Here is a 20740-nt window from a genome sequence, read left to right as displayed (position 1 = left end):
CTTCTGGCACGTGTCTGCCACTTGAATTTCACCTGAGAAGAACCTGGTTGGAGTTTGGAGAGTGCCTGGCTCTGCACAGGAACATGAGATTTGCTTCTGAAGGGTATTGGCATGTGCTGAAGTACGCAGTAGAGAAACCGTCTTGACAGCCCTTGATCATGGGGGTGCTGGCAGGGAAAGGGGTTAGCAGGCTCTCTACAGATTGAATATTTCCCTTCCTTTTGCAGTTTTTGGCCATTTTTTTCCTCTGTCCATTCCACAACATATAATTCAAGGATGCAAAGAAAAATATAATATAATGCAAGGCTGCCCCATGCCACATTAGAGTCTGGTAAAGCATTGTCTGAGGAGGACAGGAAAACCCAAATGAAGACATTTTGGAAAATAAATGTATTTGGTGAAAGCAGAGTAAGGAGAAAGCTTCTCTGCTGGTGACAGCACTTGTATTTGGATATGGATTAAAGGGGATGACTGCACGCATTCACCCCTGTGTTACAGGGTTACAACAGGAGGCTGAGTTTATGCCCTCTTGCTGAAAGTGTTAAATTGCTCAGTTTTCTCATAACTGGAAATGATGTTTGTGAACAAGGTGATGCAGCTAAACGTGCATTTGCAGTAGAGCTGTAAACTAACAAATCGGAGCATTCAGTGCCATGATGGTTGGACTGAGTTGGACTTCTTGGACTGATTGTACTTCTGAGTTGGAGTGAGTTGAACTTCTGCTTGTACTTTCTGACACCAACCAAGTAAAAAAAAATAGAATTTGTCAGCTTAATCCTCATTATCCTGTCTCCAGGACTCAAACCCTAAAAGCACTGCATGCTTTTCTGTCTCTTGGGACTTTTAGGTGCAATTGTGAGAGTTGTGTGTTTAGTAGGATCAGCTCCTTTGTAAAGCTTGAGTCCAAAAATCTCTGCAGCCTAAATGCAACGTCACTCCTCTGTTCTGCTAGCAGAGCCAATAGATCAGCAAATCCCAGAGGGTTTTGTGTTGTTCACTGGGGACAGATGACTGCAATTGCATGATCTGTTAGGTTTAGGATGTCTGTCAGAGCTCGGGGAGGTGTTTCTAGGTGCAGAGAGGCTGTGCAGCTCTTTGGATGTTGGTGCTGGGAAGGGGGAGAGACTCATTGTGGCCACTGTGTCCTTCATCCGCGTGCTTGCTGGCTGTTCTGGAGGTCCCTGCTCTGCTGAAAGCTCTCCAAAAGCCCTGCTTGTGCTTCTGAGGCATCTTTACAACATGCAGAGCAAAACCACATTTTTGCTCTGTGCCAGCACCATCGCAATGATTTAACCTCTCTCCTTTCCACACCTGTGATGCGGATGTGATTTAGCTGGGCTTTGCCATCTGTGGGGAGCATGCCTGGTGTTTTAATTTTAGAAACCAAAGGTATTTGGCTGCTCAGCTGGAGCGAGCCAGTACTTCTACACAGAGCCTGCATAGCTCCACCAACCTCTTGCTTTCCTGCCCCAGCCCGTGCAGGAGTGTATGCTGCTGGGAGCTGGGTCGGGCTGGGTTAGAGCTCCCTGTCTGGAGGTGTGAGGTTTTGGGTGTTTGCTTTGGGCTGGGTTAATTTAAAGCTGGATCAGTTCCCTCGTCGGGTTCATTTGTACGGTTGCCCAAATGGTTGTGCCGGCAGCCAAACAGGATATGGGGTGGGAGGAAAGCTGCGATGTTTGGTGTTGGCTGATTGCAGATTTAAGGTGTTTGTGAAACTGTAATGCCGTGGCTTCGCCGCCCTAGACCTTGCAGTAACTCTGTGGGGTAAGACGTGCTGTTGGCCCTGTTTTTTTTCATGGAAAGGCTTGCATGGGGTGCTGCAAGGGATCTGTAGAGCAGCAGGGGAAGAGGAATTGAGTTCTCCCAAATTCAGAGCCACATCACTGCCTCGATACTGGGCAGAGTGAGCTGTCTCACCAGCCTTTAGTCATAGTCCCATGTCGCAAGGCTGAACTGAGTCTTATCCTCCAGTGAAAGCCACGAGTAGGCAGTGAGTCTGCGGAAACACAGCAGCAGCCCTCTGCTCCCTCTTCACCTTTTCCCAGAGCTGGGGATTTCACAGCGAGCCTGGGCAAAGAGGTCTTGCCTGGGGCCCCTGGCAAGGCTGGCAGGGGCTCTCACAGACTTTGAGCGTTTGTTCCTGTTGGTCTTAAATTCTTGCTGCTTTGGTTTCTCTGCTGAGTAATGAAGAGCAGACATTGCCCCATGCAGACATTGCCCCATACATTCATTGATACCGTTGCTCCTCTGAGTTTGTGGGGTGGTGGTGTCTGTCCCGACAGCAGCCAGCCTGAGGGCAGCTCGAACACCTCCAAGGCAAGCATGAACACAGTGCAATGCTCAAGGTTACCAGCAATCTTAATCCAGGGGAAGGTTTGGGTCTAATCAGCACCAAACATACTTGTAGAGGCTTATAAAAGGACACAGAAAAATACCTTTTAGATTTAACTTCCAAATTAGCTTTCCTTTCAAGGTTTCAGTAGGTCTTGTTGCATTCCTTGCTATAAATTTAATGGTGAAAACTATGCCATAGAATGAGGTAAAAGAACGCAAACACAACAGAAAGCCAACACTTTGGCTGTGCTGAGTTTAAAAAACAAACAAAACACACGCACAACCCAGCATACCTTAGAGAGCTGCCGCTGAGGTGAGGCTCTGGGAGGTGCTGCCTAACCCTGGCCACGAGCCGAGGGCTGGGAGCTGCTTGTCCTCCCGAGGGAGGTGGGAGCCCTGCTGCGCACCCCGGGCAGTTTGAATGCACTCCGTGGATGTTTTTACGTCTCTAGGCTCCGTGAGTGACTTTTTCCCATGCCGTTTCTGCCTTTCCCCCTGCTTATTAAAGCAGGCAGAGAACATCGCGTCCCTCGTGTGTGCCATCGCCCGCAGAGCCCAGGACAGGACAGGGCTTGTCGGCGGTGAGACGCTGGCTTGAGCGCTGCCTGGCTCCTTCCTGGCTCCCATAGCTGCAAGAGTGCCTGCAAGAGTGTGTTAAAATAGCAGCTGCGTTTACTAACGCCATCGGTTTCTACTGAGGTGAGTTGTGGATGGAGTGCAGTGTCCTCAGGGGAGGTGGGTGGGAGGGTGGCAGCGGGCGGTCCCGGTGCCTGCAGCCCCCTGGGATGTGAGACCTCTCGCAGGCATGATAGCAGCAAGATTTTCCTGGGCTTTTGGAGCTTGGTCATCAGCTTTGGCTGCGTGTGTTAATGCAGGCTTGAACCCTGCCCAAAGATGTGGAAGCCTCTTAAAAGTGTCCCCTGGTGTTTGGCAAAATCTGCCCTCGATGGGCTGGCTTTTCTCCCATGGTGACAGCACCAAGGTGAAGGGAGCCACTTGCCCTTCGATCAGTCACTATCTATTAGTCATTAATAGGCCCTGACTTACCTGAAAAGCAAGTTAGCTCGTTTTCCCGTGTCATGGAGAAAGGGTTTGTTAATTTTAGCTTTTAAATCCCCCTTGGGGCTGGAGGCTTCGGTTCTGCAGGGATCTGCTCTGCCCTTCATCCTTCCAGCTTGGAGAAGATTGGAGTTTCAAGATGTTTTACCATGCTGGAGTCTTTCAGAGGAGAGCATAAAAATTAGTGGTCTATCCATCCTACTAAAGACATCGCAGGTCCCCAGGCAGGGACTCGGAGAGTGGTCGGCTGGACTGAAATTCTTCCTCTGTGTCCTGGTGAGCTGGGCTGTGGGCTGGCTGTTGGGGTGTCAGTGGATGTCATTTCTACTGTATTTTCTGATCTGTCGGGATGAAAGGTTCTGTAGAAATGCTAAATAGTATTATTAGTGTAAAATAAACATACTTCTTCAGTATTTCTGGCCTTAAAGTGGATCCAGATGTTTCCTTACGGCTGCTGAGCCTGCTTTTTTTTTTTTTTTTTATTCTGTAGTTCAGTGCAACCGTCTATATTTGCTCAAGTGAGATGGGATGTGACAGAGTTTGTCGCAGCATGCTCTCATCACGTCTGTAAATCTTATATTTGCACACACACACTTGTATGTATAAAAATGAAAAAATGACTCACTTTACCCTAGAATACCATTTCCGAGTCTGACACTTCGTACACGTGCCAAGAAACTTGGAATGCACTTAGCTAGCTTACCAGTTTGTGTGACTGCAGCAATCAGCTCGGTGTAGGGGAGAAATGGGATTTGGCTGTGTAAGCGGAATGGTCTCCGGGGGAGGCGGATGTCCCACAGTAGCTCAGATGGAAGAGGAGCAGTAAGTGCCCCTTGATTCCAGCCACTGGTTACGTTTTCTAACCTGTGGTTGAGCTTTGCCAGAGGGAGCTTTACAGCAGTGTTTAAAGTGTGAAATGATTTTTCCCTAGTTTTCAAGATTGTTAACATTATCATGGTTTCTCTCCTGCCGAGAAGAACAAGTCTGCCCTGCTGCTTAAGGGTGGCATTTTATACAGGCTGAGGTTTTAGCAGAGATGGGGCCAGAGTGGGATGAAAGCAGCAGTAGCAGCTGGGTGCCCGCTCCTTCTGAGCGTGTGAATGAGAAATGTTTCCAAAATGACGTTTCAGAGATGTCTCCCTTGCTTGGGGAGATGACACCACAGCGGAAATACCAAGATTCAATGCTTGTCATCCCCTCCAGGGTCTGGGACCACCCTTGTGGCTTGGTTGTTTTTGTGGTCTTTGATGGTTTCCTATCTGATTGGGACTGGGCTTCCCACACACATATATGTCTATATATATATATATTATTTTTTTTTTCCTCCAAAAGTGTACCTAGCCTGTCCTGTGACTGTCCTGAACAGGCATTTTTGCTGCTGTTGTTCATTGCAGAGGGCACGGAGCCTCTCCTTGCCTCACCCCACAAAGCTGTGGCATTCCTGCCCTGGGCACTGGTTATTGTGTGGGGCTTGACACCTCAGCGTGTAGGCACAAAGTGTGCTGGCACAATTAGGCAATGCTGATGTATGCTGGAGAAAAGTACTGCCACTAAGATGCACTGTGGACAGAGGTTTTAAGGTGGTTGTGAATAATGCAGACTGGACCACATATGTAAGGGATGGCTGATACATTTCGTAGGATGAGACTAGCCCCTTTTGCACAGGTAAACTGGGTTCCCCATCTGTGCCAAGGGGTCTTGGTGCTGCCTTGTGCAAAGACTGGCAAATACAGACAGCACAGGTGGGTGTTTTGTTGGTAAAATGTTTTGGTTTGGGAACTAATATCAACTGACGTATTACCAGCCAGTAAAATCTCTTGTGTTCTTAAAATCAGAGATAATAGGATTTGTTATGGGTAGTCAGCCACTGGCACTAGGAGTGGCTGCCCAGGGTTTTTCGCTAGTGTACACAATGCAGGGCTCTCTCCAAGTCCTAACTATATCCCCTGCTGAGCAGGGAAGAGGAAGTTAAAAATCTGTTGTGATTTGCAGTTCCTTTTCAATAAATTGGATCAATGGAAGCAGCATTAGAGGATTTTTTTTTTTTTTTTGCTCCATTCACCTTCTCAGTCCAAGCTGAAGACCACATTCAGAATAGCCAAAAACTTGGAGGCAGCAGCTCATGCCCTGTGCCAAGAGCCACATACGCACAGCGCAGAGCCATGTATCAGCTCTGATCCTGCCCTGCTGAAAACTCCTTTGGTGCATTGATTGTTAAAATCTCTGTGGATGCTCTGTAGGAATAAATAAATAAATAAAAAAAGACACTTCTGTTTTGTGCACATTAAACCCCCTGAGAAGTGGAATTTGGGGTCCTGTCTAGCTCGTGTGGTTTTCTGCAGTCTAGAGGCTGTATAGGTACATTTTATTGAATCCATCTCTTAATTCCCTTCTGGCACAGGATGCTCCTGGATTGATAGAAAGTAATTAAGAATCTGCAGGTTCTCACTTGTTTAATACAGTCTTTCCTGTCTTTTGTCCTGCGCTGAGAGCCTGCTGGGCTTCCGTGGGGTTTTCTGGTTTCTTTCTTAAATAGGGAAAGAAGTGGCAAAAGGAAAAGGAAGCCAGCTAAGTAGGCAGTGTGTATTTAGCAGAACTTAAAGGTGGCTCAGGCTCCTTGGTTAACAGCCCTGCCTAGAGAAGGAGGGCAGGGCAGAAAATGACCGCAAATTTTTGGTGTATTAGTTCCCTGTCTTGTAATGTGAGTGTGGTGTTACACCAGTGATGGTTTTCCAACACGAGGTGCCTGGTGTTTGGTTTGAAACAAGGTCTAGGATAATGATGCCCCGTATTGCATCACTGGTACCTGTCCTTGCAGCAGCTGGATTTACCCTGTCCGGAAATACCAGACACTGTCTGGGGTATGTGATCCCATACTGACACTCAGAGGTAATTGCTCCCTGACCCAGGGAAGACATTTCTTTTCCTTCATGGAAATGTATTGTGTGCTTTGAACTGCCGAGAAGCACTCAAGAAGACATAAAACCATGAGTTACTACAGGCTGCATGCCTGGAACATGTAGGCCATCTCGACATATGGAGTAAATCAGCTCAGCCCTGCTGACTTGAGCGCAGCTGCATCCATTACCGCTCGCTGCGAGCCCTGCTCCAAAGCGTAGGCATGAGTTTCTGTGGACAGTGGATAGAGGGGGGGAAAAAAACAACAACCTTCTTTCTTCCCTTCTCATAACTTTACGTTTTATAAACAGAATAAATATGCTACAAGTGGAGGTGAAACAGTAAATATTTTTTTCCTCTGTAAAATTACTGTATTAGGGACATATGCTAAGTTCCCCCTTGTTACACTTGGTTCCCAAACTAAGTATGCTTGGTTCCTAAACCAGGTAGCTGATTAATGCATGCACTTGGTTCCTGGCACTCAAAAATACAGCAGCGATTAGTTTGGAGATAGAGATCAGTGTTTTATCCTCCCCCCACGTCGGTGCACCTGCACGGAAACAAGTCCAGCAGAAACAACTCTGCCCAAACCAGGCTGGGCAGCGCCCCTGCAAGGCACAGGGCTACTGGAAGAGGAGCTGCTTTTCTCTTTCCAAGTGCCAGGAGCAGGAGTGCTATCAGGCTTGTGTGTGATGGATCAGAGTGCAGTGGTATTGCTGCAAGCAGAAGTCATGAATTTTAATCAACTTTACTGGCTGCCTTGAAATTTGAGTTGAAAGATAAATGTGAAAAACAGGCAGCCCATATTGTTTCTGGAGCAAAACGGCCCCTCTTCTGTTGATTAAAAGAATTTTTCTTTTAACTTGGTAATCAGAACTGCTTCCATCTTAGTTCTGGAATTTGTTCAGTGTCCTGCCCGCCCTGGCCACCTTGCCGAGCCCTGTGTCACCTCATGGCCACCCAGACGGCTGACCTGGCAGAGGCTCCACAGCTGTCTGCTTTGAGACAGTTTGGAAGAAAATGGATTTGGGATTTTATTGAAATATTCTCAACGTTATTTATTTATTTTTAATAAAAGACTTGCTTTGAGTGGATTGTCCAGGGAGTGGGGGTCCGGTCCATATTCAGTAGGGGAATCTGGCACAGGCAACTTTATTCATCCTTCAAATCTCTCGCTGCAGGGCTGTATTTAATGTTGTATTGTTGCCATATTCATTTGGACATCAGAATTCCTAATTAAATATAAGCAATTTGAATGGCGATGTTGTCTGGGGGGGACATCTAAGCTTTGGGAAGGAGTGGACTGAAACTAGCAGCTAATGTCTGTGGACAAAAACACACCCATGGTGTGTTATTTTCAGCCACTGCCAGGCTGGTCCAGATTACTTTGAGTAATTGAGAGAGCTTTCTTCACCCGTCTGTGAAGAAGTTTGCTTCAGGGGTTATCATAGCTGCTTTTCCTGTTTTGCCATAAGTCACCTCTATGCAGGAATAACTTTGAAGGGTTGTACTTAAGGCCAAACAACTTTTAAGAAAGGGAAGGAGAAAAATCAGCCTACAAGAACCAGGCAGGGGGGAAAATAAATAAATGAATAAAAGGTGGAAGACTCCTGCGTCTTTCCTTCTCTCTCTCAGTCACAAGTGCTGTGTTATTTTCTCCTAGGACCTTTTATGGTTTAACTCCACACCTAGTTTCTCATCTCCTCTGATAGCTGTAGGCTTACCAACTGCTTCATGTTAGTGGAAAGTTTATTGCAGCTGCAGTTGAGGATTATTTGATGCTCTGGGAAATTTTTGACGCTCTCTCTAGTGAGAAAGGCAATAGAGTTTTTGGGTCCAAATTAATGTGAAAGGGCACATACAAACCTGTTAAATACAAATTCCAGCTTGTTTGTACTCCTAGTTGGTTACACCCTTGGCTGAAAACCCAAATATTTCAAGAATTTGGGTTGAGGTACATGCTTTCCCAAAAGAGGCATGAGGTTAGATTCCCCTTTTGCATCAATGGGTGCAGTTTCTTTAAGGTCACTGACTATTTTCTTGAAGCAGAAATGTCAATTCCTCCAAGGCATGGCATGTTCAAAGACTTTGGGAGGGGAGGCGATGCTTTACTCTAATGTGGGCACCTGGTGGCTGCTCCTTGCACAGCTGAGGTGATTTAGCTCTTGCTTTGACTGGAGTGTGCTTGCTGTAAAGGAAACCCCCCGTATTTCCATCCCTGTGTATGGGAGCTGGGATGCTGTAGAGTGCCACGTGTTGCTGTACTGAGGCCATTGGCGCTATGCCTGCTTACCCCAGTGGCTGATTTTTAACCCTGAGGCCTTCAAAGCATGTATGTATGCTGAAGCAGAAGATTAGTTTCACTAAGGAGGCTCATTTGAGATGCAAATGCCCTATGGGCTGCTGCACAAAGGAAGCCTACCTGCTTTTTATTTATTTATTTATTTGTTTATTTATTTATTTATTTATTTAAATCCCCCCCATTGGAACCACTCTCTGCCTTGCCTTGTTTGCCCCACCTTTCCATGTCTCTGTGCCATGGATCTGTAGGCTGGGGTGGCAGGAACCCCTTCAGTGGTATTTACCAGTTATGCCACCGTGGGATCAGGAGGAGCGGCTGCTGGGGTTGTTTGGGAGCCGTGCTCAGATCTCTGTGTGTCAGTGCTAGTTTCTGATACTGCAAGGAGAAGGAGCCTTTGCTGATGCCTCGAGGTGTCCCAATGTACTTGCACGCTGGGCCAGCAGCTGGCTGGGCAGAGCCCAAGATGCTCGAGCATTGCGGGGCACAGCGTGTTGCGGTGTCGGGGCGGGATGTGGGCACTGCAGGGCGAGGTGTCACTAATCCTGCTGCACCCCTTTCCTTGCAGTTACCTGGCCGAGCAGTGCTGGAATGGCGGCTTCGTCTACCTGATCATGTTGCGCCGCATCAAGCGCAAAGCCCCTCTTCCTCCCTCCAACGGCAACAACAGCAACAGCTGCGACCCCAAAGCCAAGCCCAGCCCCGAACCCGCTGACAGAGCCGCTCAAAATGGGAAGAGGACCAGGAAGTTTGGGGTCATCACCAGGACGCCGGGCGGCAAGGAGAGCAAAGAAAAGCCAGGCTCGGAGCACGGGAACGGGCACTGCACCCCGATGGAGGTGGAGGTCGCTCAGCCGGAGACCTCGGAAGCAGAAGGCCACATAGAGGAGCTGTTCCGTGGCACGGGGGGACAGTGCCGGTCCCGGCTGTCAGATGGTGGTGTGCCAGACATCGGTGACCAGCCTGCCCAGGTAGGTTTGTTCTGGGGTTTTCTGGAGAAGCATGCAGCAGGTGTACAAACAAATGAAGGGAATTTCGGTGTGCTGTCCTCTGTGTGGCAGCCCAAGCTGTTGGGGCGTTCAGCCACAGGCTTGGGGTACAAAATCTGAGTGGAGGCAGGAGGATTTTGAAATTAGACAATAATTATGTGGAATCTTTGCATTCTGTCTGTGATGAAGGGGAAGGTCCTTATTTTCCAGTCTTGTCAGCATTGGCTTCTGGATTTCTTTTTATGGAACAACAAAAAGTAATGACCATACGGCACCAGGGCAGGAGGTGTCAGTGGTAAATGGTCATTTTGACCTTTGGAGCTTCATGTCTGAGCTTGACAAGACCCTAAAGCTTCTGTTAAAAATGGAATTGAAATTCCCCTTTAATTCCCCTTTTTGAAGGGTAAGGAATTCAGCACCAGACTATGGTGCAATTATTCGTGTTACAAAACTTGTTTGAAAAGTGCTTGGATTCCACATGGAAGTTATTGTGAATTTTGCTGCGGGTTGATGAGATGGATGATTTGTTAATGTTTGGGACGACAGTGGGCTTGGGGCTTTCATTGCTTCTCTCTTCATCCTAATGGAGATCTTGGGGTTTGCTTGGCTAGAATTGCAGCTTTGCTGGATGGGGAAAAATAACCCAAGCCTTGATCAGGTTTCAGTATGCATCTATCACCAGAAGAGCTGTCTGCCGATCTTTCCAGAGACACTGATAGTATAAACAGATGAACGCTGCTCTATTAGGCTTGGGGCTTGCGGCAGCAGCTGCTTTTGGTTTTAAGACTTCAAAGCTGGTAATGCAGCAGTGTGAGTGGACATCTCATCACCGATGTCTGTTGAGGGAAGCACTGATCTGAATGTGTCCTCTGAATTAGTGCTCCCCAATACTTGTGCAGGGTGATGGTGGTTGTTAGCTTAAACTAACTGAAAATAGATTGAAGGGGATAAAGCCAATTTTAAAAAGTGCTGTTCCTAAAGAAATATAATTAAGAAAACCTGTTCTTCCCATCAGTTAGACACATTTGATTTCCTGGTGCAACAAGGAGGGGAGGGTGTTTGTGTATGGTCTTTGAAAGCCTCCTAATTGCAGTTTGTAAAACCTTTCTGAAAGAAAACATTAAAAGTTTGTAACTAAATCCAGTCCTTTGGTATTTTGAGGGCTCTGGTCCATGTAGAAACTCAGTGAATATGTTCTGAAGATGTCTAATTAAACATATGTTATAAATTAAGATGATCAGAGTTTGTTTTGAGGAAGTCAAAAGCACATATGTATGTGTGTGTGTGTGTATATATGTATATATATATAAAACTCTTCATCTAGAGCCATTTCATGCTAGTGTTACCTTGATGTTTTGAGTCATCTTGGTCTGAGAAGTAAATTACTAAATTCAGAACATACATGTGTCAATGTGAGCAATAAATGCATTTTTAATGCAAAGCACATACAAGGTGGCTTTGTAAAATGTAAAAGCTTATTTGAGTCACTGGAAATGTAAAAGCTATAATCTGCAGTTGTGCTGTGTCTGTCATGGAGCCTGTTGGGAGGCACAGTCATTTAGTAAAATTGATTCTCTCTTTCTCCCCCTCTTAATTTCCCCCCTCCCCGAATGTTTTGCTTAGAGATATGACCTCTGTATGTGTCAGTATTAATTATGTTTTCCTGATATCTGAGTGTGGAGAAATGTGAATAGCTGGAGCCTGAATAGCATGCCTTGGTCACCCTTTGCTTTTTAAAAACGAGGGGACCTTACAGATGCCCATCACTTTAACATCTGTGTGGGAAATACTATCATAGTAATGAGGGTCTTAATTCAGTTTCCTAATAAGTGATGAATAGTGACAGTCAATAAAATTTTCAAAACTGTTTGGGTTCCACTAAAAGAAAGCAAAACAAAATAAAACACAGAAACTGTCAAAAACAAAAAAACAACAGAAACAAACACAAGGGGTAAAGACACTCGGGAGCCTCAAATGTCACCTACAGCTCCTCTTCCAAAGCATGACCTGGCGCTCAGGCACGTGAGATCCAGTCGTGTCAGGAGCCTTTTGAGAACAGCATCCAGAACTGAGTGTCAGAAGTTGCAGCCTCCTTCCAGGGTTCAAAGCATGAGCCAAACCTTTCCCAGCCATGGGATGACTTATCTCCTCCTGGACAGGGGCAGGGTGCATTGGCAGGGCACCCTCTCTGCAGGGAGAACTGATCCATCCCTGCTGCCTGCGCGGCGCTTGCCATCTCCTCCGTGCATTGACTAATTGAATATCCAGGGCTGTCAGCCCGGCACCTTTGGGGAGCAGTATATTCTCTCCGAGACAACGAGAGCCAGCTCGTGGCGGGCTGGGGGTCAGCTGCGGGTGGGAGGAAAGGCTTTGTGAAGAAGCTGCACCACCTGCACAGCTGCGGGAGGACCTCTCTGGTACTCCCCCTCCTGCTCCGTCCTGCTTCCTGCCCTGGGACATGGATTGAAGAATTACTGAAACTGGAATATTAACTCCAGGAACATCTCTCTTTCTTCCTTTGGGAAGATGTAGCAATTGGAATATAAGGGAGAAGAGGTTGGGTTGAATCTACGTGTCTTTGGCTGTTGCTCCGCTGAACCCACGGGCCAGCTCATGGCTGCTGCCTAGGAGTAGTTGTGCCAGGAGTGCTTTTGAGGCAGCCTCACGTCTTGGGTGCTGTTTGCTTTCAGTGTGCCTCCTCTCCCACAAGCTCAGTGTTTTTTCTCTTGTTTTGTCACTGCGTGCTGCTAATAACAGCCGGGCTGAATTGTAAAACGAGAGCTGAGATGAAAACTGTTTGTCAGATGAACCTGCCAGGAGATTCCTGCGCTACTGGTTCGTGTGCATGTGTCAGTCCCTTTCAGGCTTGCTTTCATCTCCCAGATCTTGGTCTGTCTCTCCTGTGCACTTGGCATTGCTGTTGCGATGTATAAACAAATCTGCTAGACTGTTTGCTGGTTTGTAACCTCAATAAATATTGTACCTGTCAATTAACAGTCAGTATTTAATGTTTACAGGTGGTTAAGTTAAGCTGCAGTATTTTTAGGATGAACCTAAATGCCCCTGAAAATTTGCAGATTCAAAGTAGCAAGGCTGTATCTGCCTGGCAGGAAGATCTTGGAGGCCTGGAAACCAGACCTGACCTTGGAAAGGACCCTGACAGGCTGCAGTGGGAGTTGTGCACGGTGATTTAAAAACAGGCAATCTCAGAGCAGGAGTAATGACCCATCACATCCTGGGAAGATCTGGGAGCTTAAATGCAGAAATCGAAGTTTGCTTCTTTTATTCAGTGGCTTGGAAGAGGGGGGTGTTTTCTAGGCTGGTAATTATACGAGCAAGGATGTAAGACGAGTAGGGGAGGGGCTGCTGGAGTCAGCTGGAAAACGATAAAGAAGAGGAAACCATGAGGTTTCCTCACAAGATACCGGTTTTGTGGTTTCATCATGTTTACTGGGCAGACAGAATCTGTATTTTTTTGTTCTCTGTTTCTCTATCACAGTATTTTTGGAAGAGGTGTGGTCTGCTTTCTCAGACATTCAGTCCCTGAGGAGTGGTGAGAGGTTATCAGGTGGGGACCAGAGGTGGGACACGAGGGTTGTTACAGGTGCTGTGGGGTAAGCGTGGTTTTCAAAGGTGGCTTGAAATGATTCAGGTCTACCTGGTGAGGTGGGAGAGGCTTTCATCAATGAACCAGAAGAAGCTTAGAGAGCATACTAGCATACTAGCATACTAAAAGTGGCAACAGCCACTTTTGCTTCCTCTTGCCCCAACAGGACGCTTTGAAAAGTCCTTAAACACTTAAAAGAATAAGAGAGACTCCTCCAGAAACCCCTCGAGTTCTCTTGCTTCAGTTTAGGCTTCTACCCTTTGTAAGGGACTAAAATCCAGGTTCAGCAGTTGCCATCAGAAACTACGTGAGGAGGATTGGGTAGGACAAAAGTGCTTTAACAGGAAAGGCAGGCAGGTGAGAGGGGCTGGGGCTCCACGCCTTGGTATTCCTTTGCTGGAAGAAACGCGTGGCTGGTGGTGGAGCCATGGCATGGGCTGTGGTGGGGCGTGTGTCCAGCATGGAAAGGAGTCAGCATTTGCTGGCCCCATAAAACATGTTCTGTGTTTTTGTGAAGCCAGCTTACCAGCTGTCTAAAAAAAAGGCAGGGGGTATATTAATGCCTTGTGGTGCTTGGACATCTCGGATGAAAAAGTCTCAGTGTTGTTAACCCAAATAATTCAGCGGTGAGTTCCAGCTGCTGGAGCAGCACGCGTAAGCAATTTTGCTGCCTTATAGACCGGTTGGGCCTATCTCACGTAGACCACAACTCTCCCCGGGATCATGACTGTGTGCACAGGTGCACACGGGTGCATGTGTGCACGTAAAAGACCGGTCTTTTACGACAAAAGATCTTTGCCAAGGAGCGCTTGCTTTCGCATCACATCAGCCAAACTGTGCGTGGTTCCACTTCACCCGAAAGTCGTCTTTGTTCGGTCCCGTTACTGCTTGCTTATTAAGATGGCTTGTCTCGGGAAAGGTTGAATGCTTTTGAATTGCACTTTGCTTTGCAGTTAGGGAAGGCTGACAGACTTTCTATAGCAATATTTACCAATTAGCATTGGTAAATGCCAGCCTTGCCTTGCATTTTGTCTAATGGAAAACGTTCCTTGTCCTGCGAAGCAGAAGAGTAAGGCTAATGGCACGTTACAGGAATCAAAACATGAGACTTGACATAATGTGCTTACTTTAAGGATTTTACTGTTTTTTCAAACATAATAGGAAAAAAAAAAAAACTAACTCATGCACTTGCTGTACCAAAATGCAGACCTTGCTGTGAGCAGGAAACTTCCAAGGGTATGTAGTTACAGCTCCTCTGAACTACTGAAGCTGAGTTACTTTGCATCTTTTTTTTCCTTTTTTTTTTTTTGGCAACCTAAGCAATGATTATTATTTCATCAAGGCTTTTATGGCACTATCGTATGATGCATGTTTTAGACATAAATAACTCCATTTTCAGTTTTCATTGTAGACACCTTTAGACATGCAAAGGTCTTCCTGAGAACCTGTTTCTGTTCTTAACATCTTTTTTATCCTGTGTGTTTGCCTCCATCTGTCATTAACATGAATCCTGGGGCTATCTACTGTCTTGAAGTTTTAATTTGCACTGTGATAAGCATGTCTTCCTTCTCCCTTGCCTGTTTTGGGTTGTAAAGTCTCTCAGGGACAAGGGCTGTCTTTTAATTGTAGCTGTGCAGCACTGACAAAACTTGGCCTTGATTTCACTTGGAGTTTTAGGAAGTGCTTTAATGTAACTAATACTGATACTACAGTTCTTTTTTTTTTTTTTTTTTAAATGCTCCCAGTTATGCTCCACCTTGCCGTAACAACTGTCATCACAACTTCCTGGGATAAGTTGCACTTGCTGCCAAGTTTTATCAACTGACTTGAAGGTTTTGCCTTTCTTTGCTGTGATTTAAGCATTAGCTGCAGCTGTGGTAGCTGTAGATTTTAATTTTAAGTAGGGATCTGTTCTTTCATTCTCTGCTTGAATTGAATTTTCCAAAGGCTTCGGGCATGGTTGTGTAGGGATAGTATGGTGATGGAGAAGTTGTAATGACATAGTTTTAATACCTCATCTTGAGAAGGGATCCTCACAGTTATAAATGAACTACCCACAAAGGCAGCAGAGATGCACAGGGTGTGCTCTGCTATGACAAGCCATAACTGAGAGCGCAGGTATAAAGCATTTCCCACCCATGCAAAAAGTGTTTTTTCATTTTGCATCTGGCATTAACAATAGAGCAGATCCACAACTGGGATGCAAAGGAATGGCTTTAGCTGAACATAAGTTCACACTATTTGATTTTTTAATCATTACGTGTGAATGTTTGAAACCAAGTGGATGTGCCTAAAAATAGAGTATGCCGTTTGTTTAGTGCTGCAGTGTTTCAGATGTAAGTCATGATTATAGAACTACTTACGCTTAATTTTTGAGTCAGGGTGCTGAAAACACAGAGCAAACCCAAAGGATTCCTGACTGGCAGTTATAAGAATAGTCCCCACGAGAGACCCGGCTTTACTGACATGGTGACTTACTGCAGGATAGGCTTTAATCTGCTGCAGTCAGCAAGGTTTTTTTCTGCAATGTTCCAAACCAACTAACCAGCCATTTCCCAAAAGCCCAGCATCGGAATGAGAGCTAGTGAGATCCCTGAGTAAACGTAAATAGGTTGTAACCTTTAAAATCCAGAGCTCCCCAGGGGGATTTGCTGTGTTGAAGCCCCCCAGGGCCAGGGATAGCTGAGAAATCCTTTGGCTGATCTTGCAGTGAAGCTCTCATTGATGGCAAGAGGTGAGTGGAGGGAGGGGAGCAGCCCAGAGAGGTGCAATCCAGATGGTGATGGCTCAGGATGACAAATGACTCCAGCAGATTTTTGTAAGGGGTGATTATGGAGTTCAGGTGCATGCGATGGCTGATAAAATGTTTAAAGCCCTTGCCAAGGAAATGATGTCAACAACCCATCTCTGGAGACGGGTCCCTGGGGGTCGTTCTGCTTAAAGTCCTGGAGTTTTCATCCCCTCATCTGTGATGCCTATTCTGAGTATTTTAATTGCATGTATGTCTTTGCATTTGGGGGAAGGTATGTTTTCTCTTTTCACTGTTCCCCAGGCTTTGTCCCCTAGGACACTTCTTCTTCCGTGGGGAAAGCACTCACGTTTCAGTAGAAGGATGCCAGGCATCTGGTGGCTCTTTGTCCAACCAAGATGGCTTGTTAAATCGGCAGTGGACGCTTGAGTGGAATCACAGTTGTGTCTGCACTCTTGGCTCTTAGCTGTCTGGAGGACATGGAAAGTTCACATGGTCAACACTGTGCAAATGATACTGAGGGCTACTAGTTTTGCTTTTCCTTTCTCTGCTTTCAAGTGGTTTGGAGATGCCCAGAGGCACTGAGTAGCTTGCGTCAACTGGAGGTAGAAGCCAAAGGCTTCACTGACTCAGGTGCTAAGACATTTTCACAGGCAGTAGGGATGGGCAAAGAACTCTCATATTGGGATAACTTAGTGATAAAAGAACTCAGGTGCCTTTTTATTTTCCCCACTTCTGATTTGTTTTGGAATTGGTTAGCTTGCTTGTACAGCAGTGAAAACAGAACCCAAGGCAGCAGATGAAAGCATGAGTCCTGCTGTCAGATCGGCCTTAAAAACATCCTGGTAATATACCAAATGAAAAACATACTTGTTATCCACTAATGAAATAATTGCTTTGTTAAGAATCTGCAAAAATCAGATTTTGGCATGATTTTGTGATTATGAGTCATTCACACTAATGTATCTGTGATGTGAAGAGTGATGGCTTTTGACTGCATCTTGAGATTGACGTGTTTGAGCTAATCACCTGGCATGTGATCACGAAGGTTAATTCACCAGCCGCTGATCTGCATCTCCCATGTGTCTGGTGGGGAGCAGGGCTGGTGGGAGGAGGCAGCATGTGATGGCAGGCAGCTGGGAGAAGTGCTTTTCATTTATTCTGCATCGCTGAGGGATGCTGGGGAGTGCTGTTGCTGGTATTTCCACTCCACTATCGCTCCCTGTCCACATTGAGGAGGCTGCTGTGCTTGAAGGCAAAGCTTATACACTGGTCTGAGTGTTTCTGCATGGGAAATACTGCTGGTTTTCAGCTGCGCCTGATGGGTGTGTTGACTGGCAGCTCCTGTCTAACCTAATGTGGTCGCTTCTTTTTAAGTTGTGAATCTTCTGACCTTCTCCAACATGTCAAGGTTCCAAGGTGAGGCAGTAGCTGTTTGCTTCTGCTGCTGGGGAAGACCCATGAGGTCCCTGTGCTGCAGGCAGCAAAGCCCTCCTGGTCATGATTCATGGTGGCACATCGTTATCAGTGATCTCAGTGGGGCTCAGCCCAATTTTGGGTTAAAAACCATCACTTACATGAGATTCAGCTGAACTGCTGCTGTGACAGAAAGTGCTTTTTGTAGACAACTATTTTCCATTTTCCATTTTGCTGCCTGGCTTTTTAACTACTTACTGCATTTCTGTTTTCCATTTGTTTACACCTTGCTCCTGCCAAGCTTTTCTTTAATATAACATTTCAAAGCAATCTTTCCTTTGTATACACAGATTTGCAACTTGTTGAACACCACACAGTCAAAATCAGTCAAACCCCTTTAAACTCCCCTGCAATTAGCTGGTGAAAGGCGGGAAGGAAAAGCGGTTCTGACACATTTCCATTTATTTATTTATTTTACACTCGGGGTGGGGGGGAGTGGGGGGAAATGTTCCTTTTTGTTTTATTAATGACGCGCTTATGAAACTGAGCGTTTGATGGCATGCACTCGGAGCAGGCGTAACGCGAGCTTCCCCACATCGCGCTGGCAGCGCGCATCCCCTCTGATCTGTGGCACGCTAGTTTATTCCAGATGTGGGCTCGCTCCATGCAGCGGCTGCTGCCTGATGTGCAGCAGCTTCACGGTGGAGAAGGACAGCCTGTGGGGACCGACTTGAAGCTGCCAGCCCTATTCTCTGTTCTTGTTTGCGGTCTGTTACATAAGGGGACCCATTTATTTTTTTTTTCGCACCCAATTAATCCGAGTAGAATATTCATACTGTCTTAAAAATAAATAAATAAAATTAATTATTTGTAGCTGGTGTGCTTTGATCATCTACAAGTGGAAAAATCTGATCGGAGGCACTGCCTGCTCGAAGGAGCCAAGTTGGGAGGAAAGTTGAGTCACCTATGAGTGATGTAACTGTGGAGAATGAAAAATAGCCATTAGCCAAACTGCAGCCTCTCTGGCTTGGCTGTTTGTATTTCTTCCTGCTGTAGGAGTGTTCACAGGAGAGCAAGAAGTTAAAAACATAGGTCTGTGATGCTCTGGTCTCATCTCCTTCTCTGAGGCCCCCTCTAGCGAGTGTCCGTGGGGTCCATGCAGCCCTCCCAGAGAGGGGAATCCCTTTGTGCAGGCAGCTCTGCTGCTCTGGGTTTATGAACAAAGTCTATGGGATGGATCTGAGCACAGTTTGCTTTCAGCAGATGGGGAGCAAAAGTCGAAAGGAATTTGCGCCTTCTCATTCCTTTGATGTTCTCAAAGCAAGCGTGTATGTTTTTGAGTGTGCCTCTTGGCCAAGTCTCAGGTGAACTGTGTGATGTTTCGGGCCGCCAGCCCACCTTATCAAATGAGACCTTTCCACTTAGCTTCTCAAGTGCCAAGCCTCATTACTGTGACCTGACGTCACTCTTATTCTTATGAACAACGAGAGCGGGCTATGGTCTGCCCTTGCTGAGGATGTCTACGGTTTGAAACACCCGGCTGGACCCACAGCAGCATGTCCCTGTGCTTTGGGCACGAGATGCTCCCGCACAGGGAGCCCTGGGTGCGTGCGTGCAGGCTGATTGTGTCATCAGTGAGCGAAGCTGTGGGGACTGTGCCGAGTCATCTGCAAGTGAAACTGTGAGAAGTCTTCTGAGAAGGATGGAGAAGTTCAGATGTTAATGGGTATATGAAACTGGCAGCTAGCAGTGTTGTGCAGCCCAACATAGGAGATCGTTCAGCAGTTAAAGTCGCCGTCCTCCTCGGGGCAGGCTCCGAGGACAGTGACATCAGGCCCATGAATGCCAAATCTAACTGCTTTGAGTTTCCCTTGGGCATTGCAAGTCTCTGGAGCTGAGTGAATACACCAGAATCCTAGCTTTCATTTAAAGATTAAGTGAGCATGTAGTCTTCTTGTTTGGAAGAAAAGCTTGAAAATATGATCCCTTGAAAAAAAAAAAAATCAAAATTGAAGACATAAAATGCATCATTCTACTTTTTATTTTCTATTTAAAGCATTTATGGTTTGTGCTGTTGAACCTGCAAAGCTCAAAGAAAGCTGTTTTTCAAGTCAAGTTTTAATGCATTTAAAAATCCTTGGACATGGCCTCGAGTGGTAATAACACTTCTCTGTTATGGAATCACAGAAGATGCTCGTTGAAAGCATCAGTGTTTCCCAGATGGCTGCAAAGCATCCCATGCTGAAGAACACCTGTACAGGGGAGGGAAAGGGGGCTCTGCTGAACACCTCCTTTCTCCACGAAGCCTCAACCAAAGGCTGGGACATCTGCCTTTCAATACTTGGCTGTTAAAAGCTCAGTGTGATGTAGCTGAAAGGTATGTGGGCATTGGTGGGGGGCTTTTATAGCAGCCCCGCCATGGTTAAATGTGTAGTTACAGATGTTTCACAAGGGGCACTGATTTCCAGTTACCACTGAGTTGTTTATCACAGTGAAAAGCCCACAGCTGACCAGAAGCAACCCAAGATTTGGTTTTCTTAAACAGAAAACTGCAGCCATGTCACTTTAAAGCTAATAATGGAAATATGTATTTCAGTATGTGTGCGGTTGTCTTCAGTGTGTGCTCTGCCATGCTCCAAGGTCCACACTCAGACTGAATGCAGGTGCTTTTGATTTCAATGGGATTTTGAAGGGAATAGCACAGTGCTTGTGTTAAGAGTGGTGAAGTCTCACCATTTGCTGCTGTGAAGTGCTTTGCTATGTAAATGAGTATTTGCAGACAGGACAGTGAAAAATAAATTTCAGATTTATTTTTTTTTTAAATGTGTGATAGTGAGAAGTGCCAAGGAATGCAGGCTGGGTGTTGCATGGCATGAGCCTTTGCATAACTGGCATTCCAAAATGCCTTTGCAAATCATTGAAAACAATGTTATGACTGCATTGTTAAACTTTATCAGAGGGTATGCTTCTGAACAGGATTTAACAACTGGACACTTAGAGTAGTATCTTGTTGGGAGAATAGATGCCATCATAACAGCTGGGGCTCGTTTCAGGGAGGAAGAGATATGACATTTGTGTTATGCTATTTTCATTATGGGTGCAAGGTACTTTATAGCAATAAAATCTCTCTGGAGCATTGTTGTGCTGTAGCTTAGCTGTTTTTTTCAGTAGGTAAATGCAATTGACTCTTGCCCCTTCATTTAACACGGTGTCTCATGTATCACTCTTAATTTATCTCAAGGTATTCGCTGTCCTGACATGCCCTGTTACTCAACAGGAGACCGGGCTTTTATCAGTGTGTTCAGCATCCCAGTTAAACCTGTTGAGATATTGCTCATGTGCATGACTGTCAGGTTAACAAATTACCCACAGGTGTATATATGTTTCCA

The 20740-nt window shown here is 46.0% G+C and overlaps 1 protein-coding gene across 9 annotated transcripts in view; it reads left to right on the top strand.

Annotated features, from left to right (window-relative positions):
* Positions 1–20740, top strand: part of PDZD2 (PDZ domain containing 2) — a 199398-nt gene that overhangs the window by 120670 nt on the left and 57988 nt on the right. For 6 of the 9 annotated variants that reach the window (XM_072030849.1, XM_038170446.2, XM_038170444.2 and 3 more), the window contains one exon: positions 9159–9561. In XM_072030849.1, the coding sequence (XP_071886950.1) occupies positions 9159–9561 (403 nt within the window). Of the gene's footprint in view, positions 1–2661; positions 3034–3465; positions 3670–9158; positions 9562–20740 lie in introns of those variants that run through there. The other 3 variants (XM_072030852.1, XM_072030851.1, XM_072030853.1) reach the window with 3 other exon arrangements.

Source organism: Anas platyrhynchos, chromosome Z, assembly GCF_047663525.1.
Source record: "Anas platyrhynchos isolate ZD024472 breed Pekin duck chromosome Z, IASCAAS_PekinDuck_T2T, whole genome shotgun sequence".
Lineage (NCBI taxonomy): Eukaryota > Metazoa > Chordata > Aves > Anseriformes > Anatidae > Anas > Anas platyrhynchos.
Note: the sequence above shows the minus strand (reverse complement) of the source record. Positions and strands in the feature narration are given on the sequence as shown.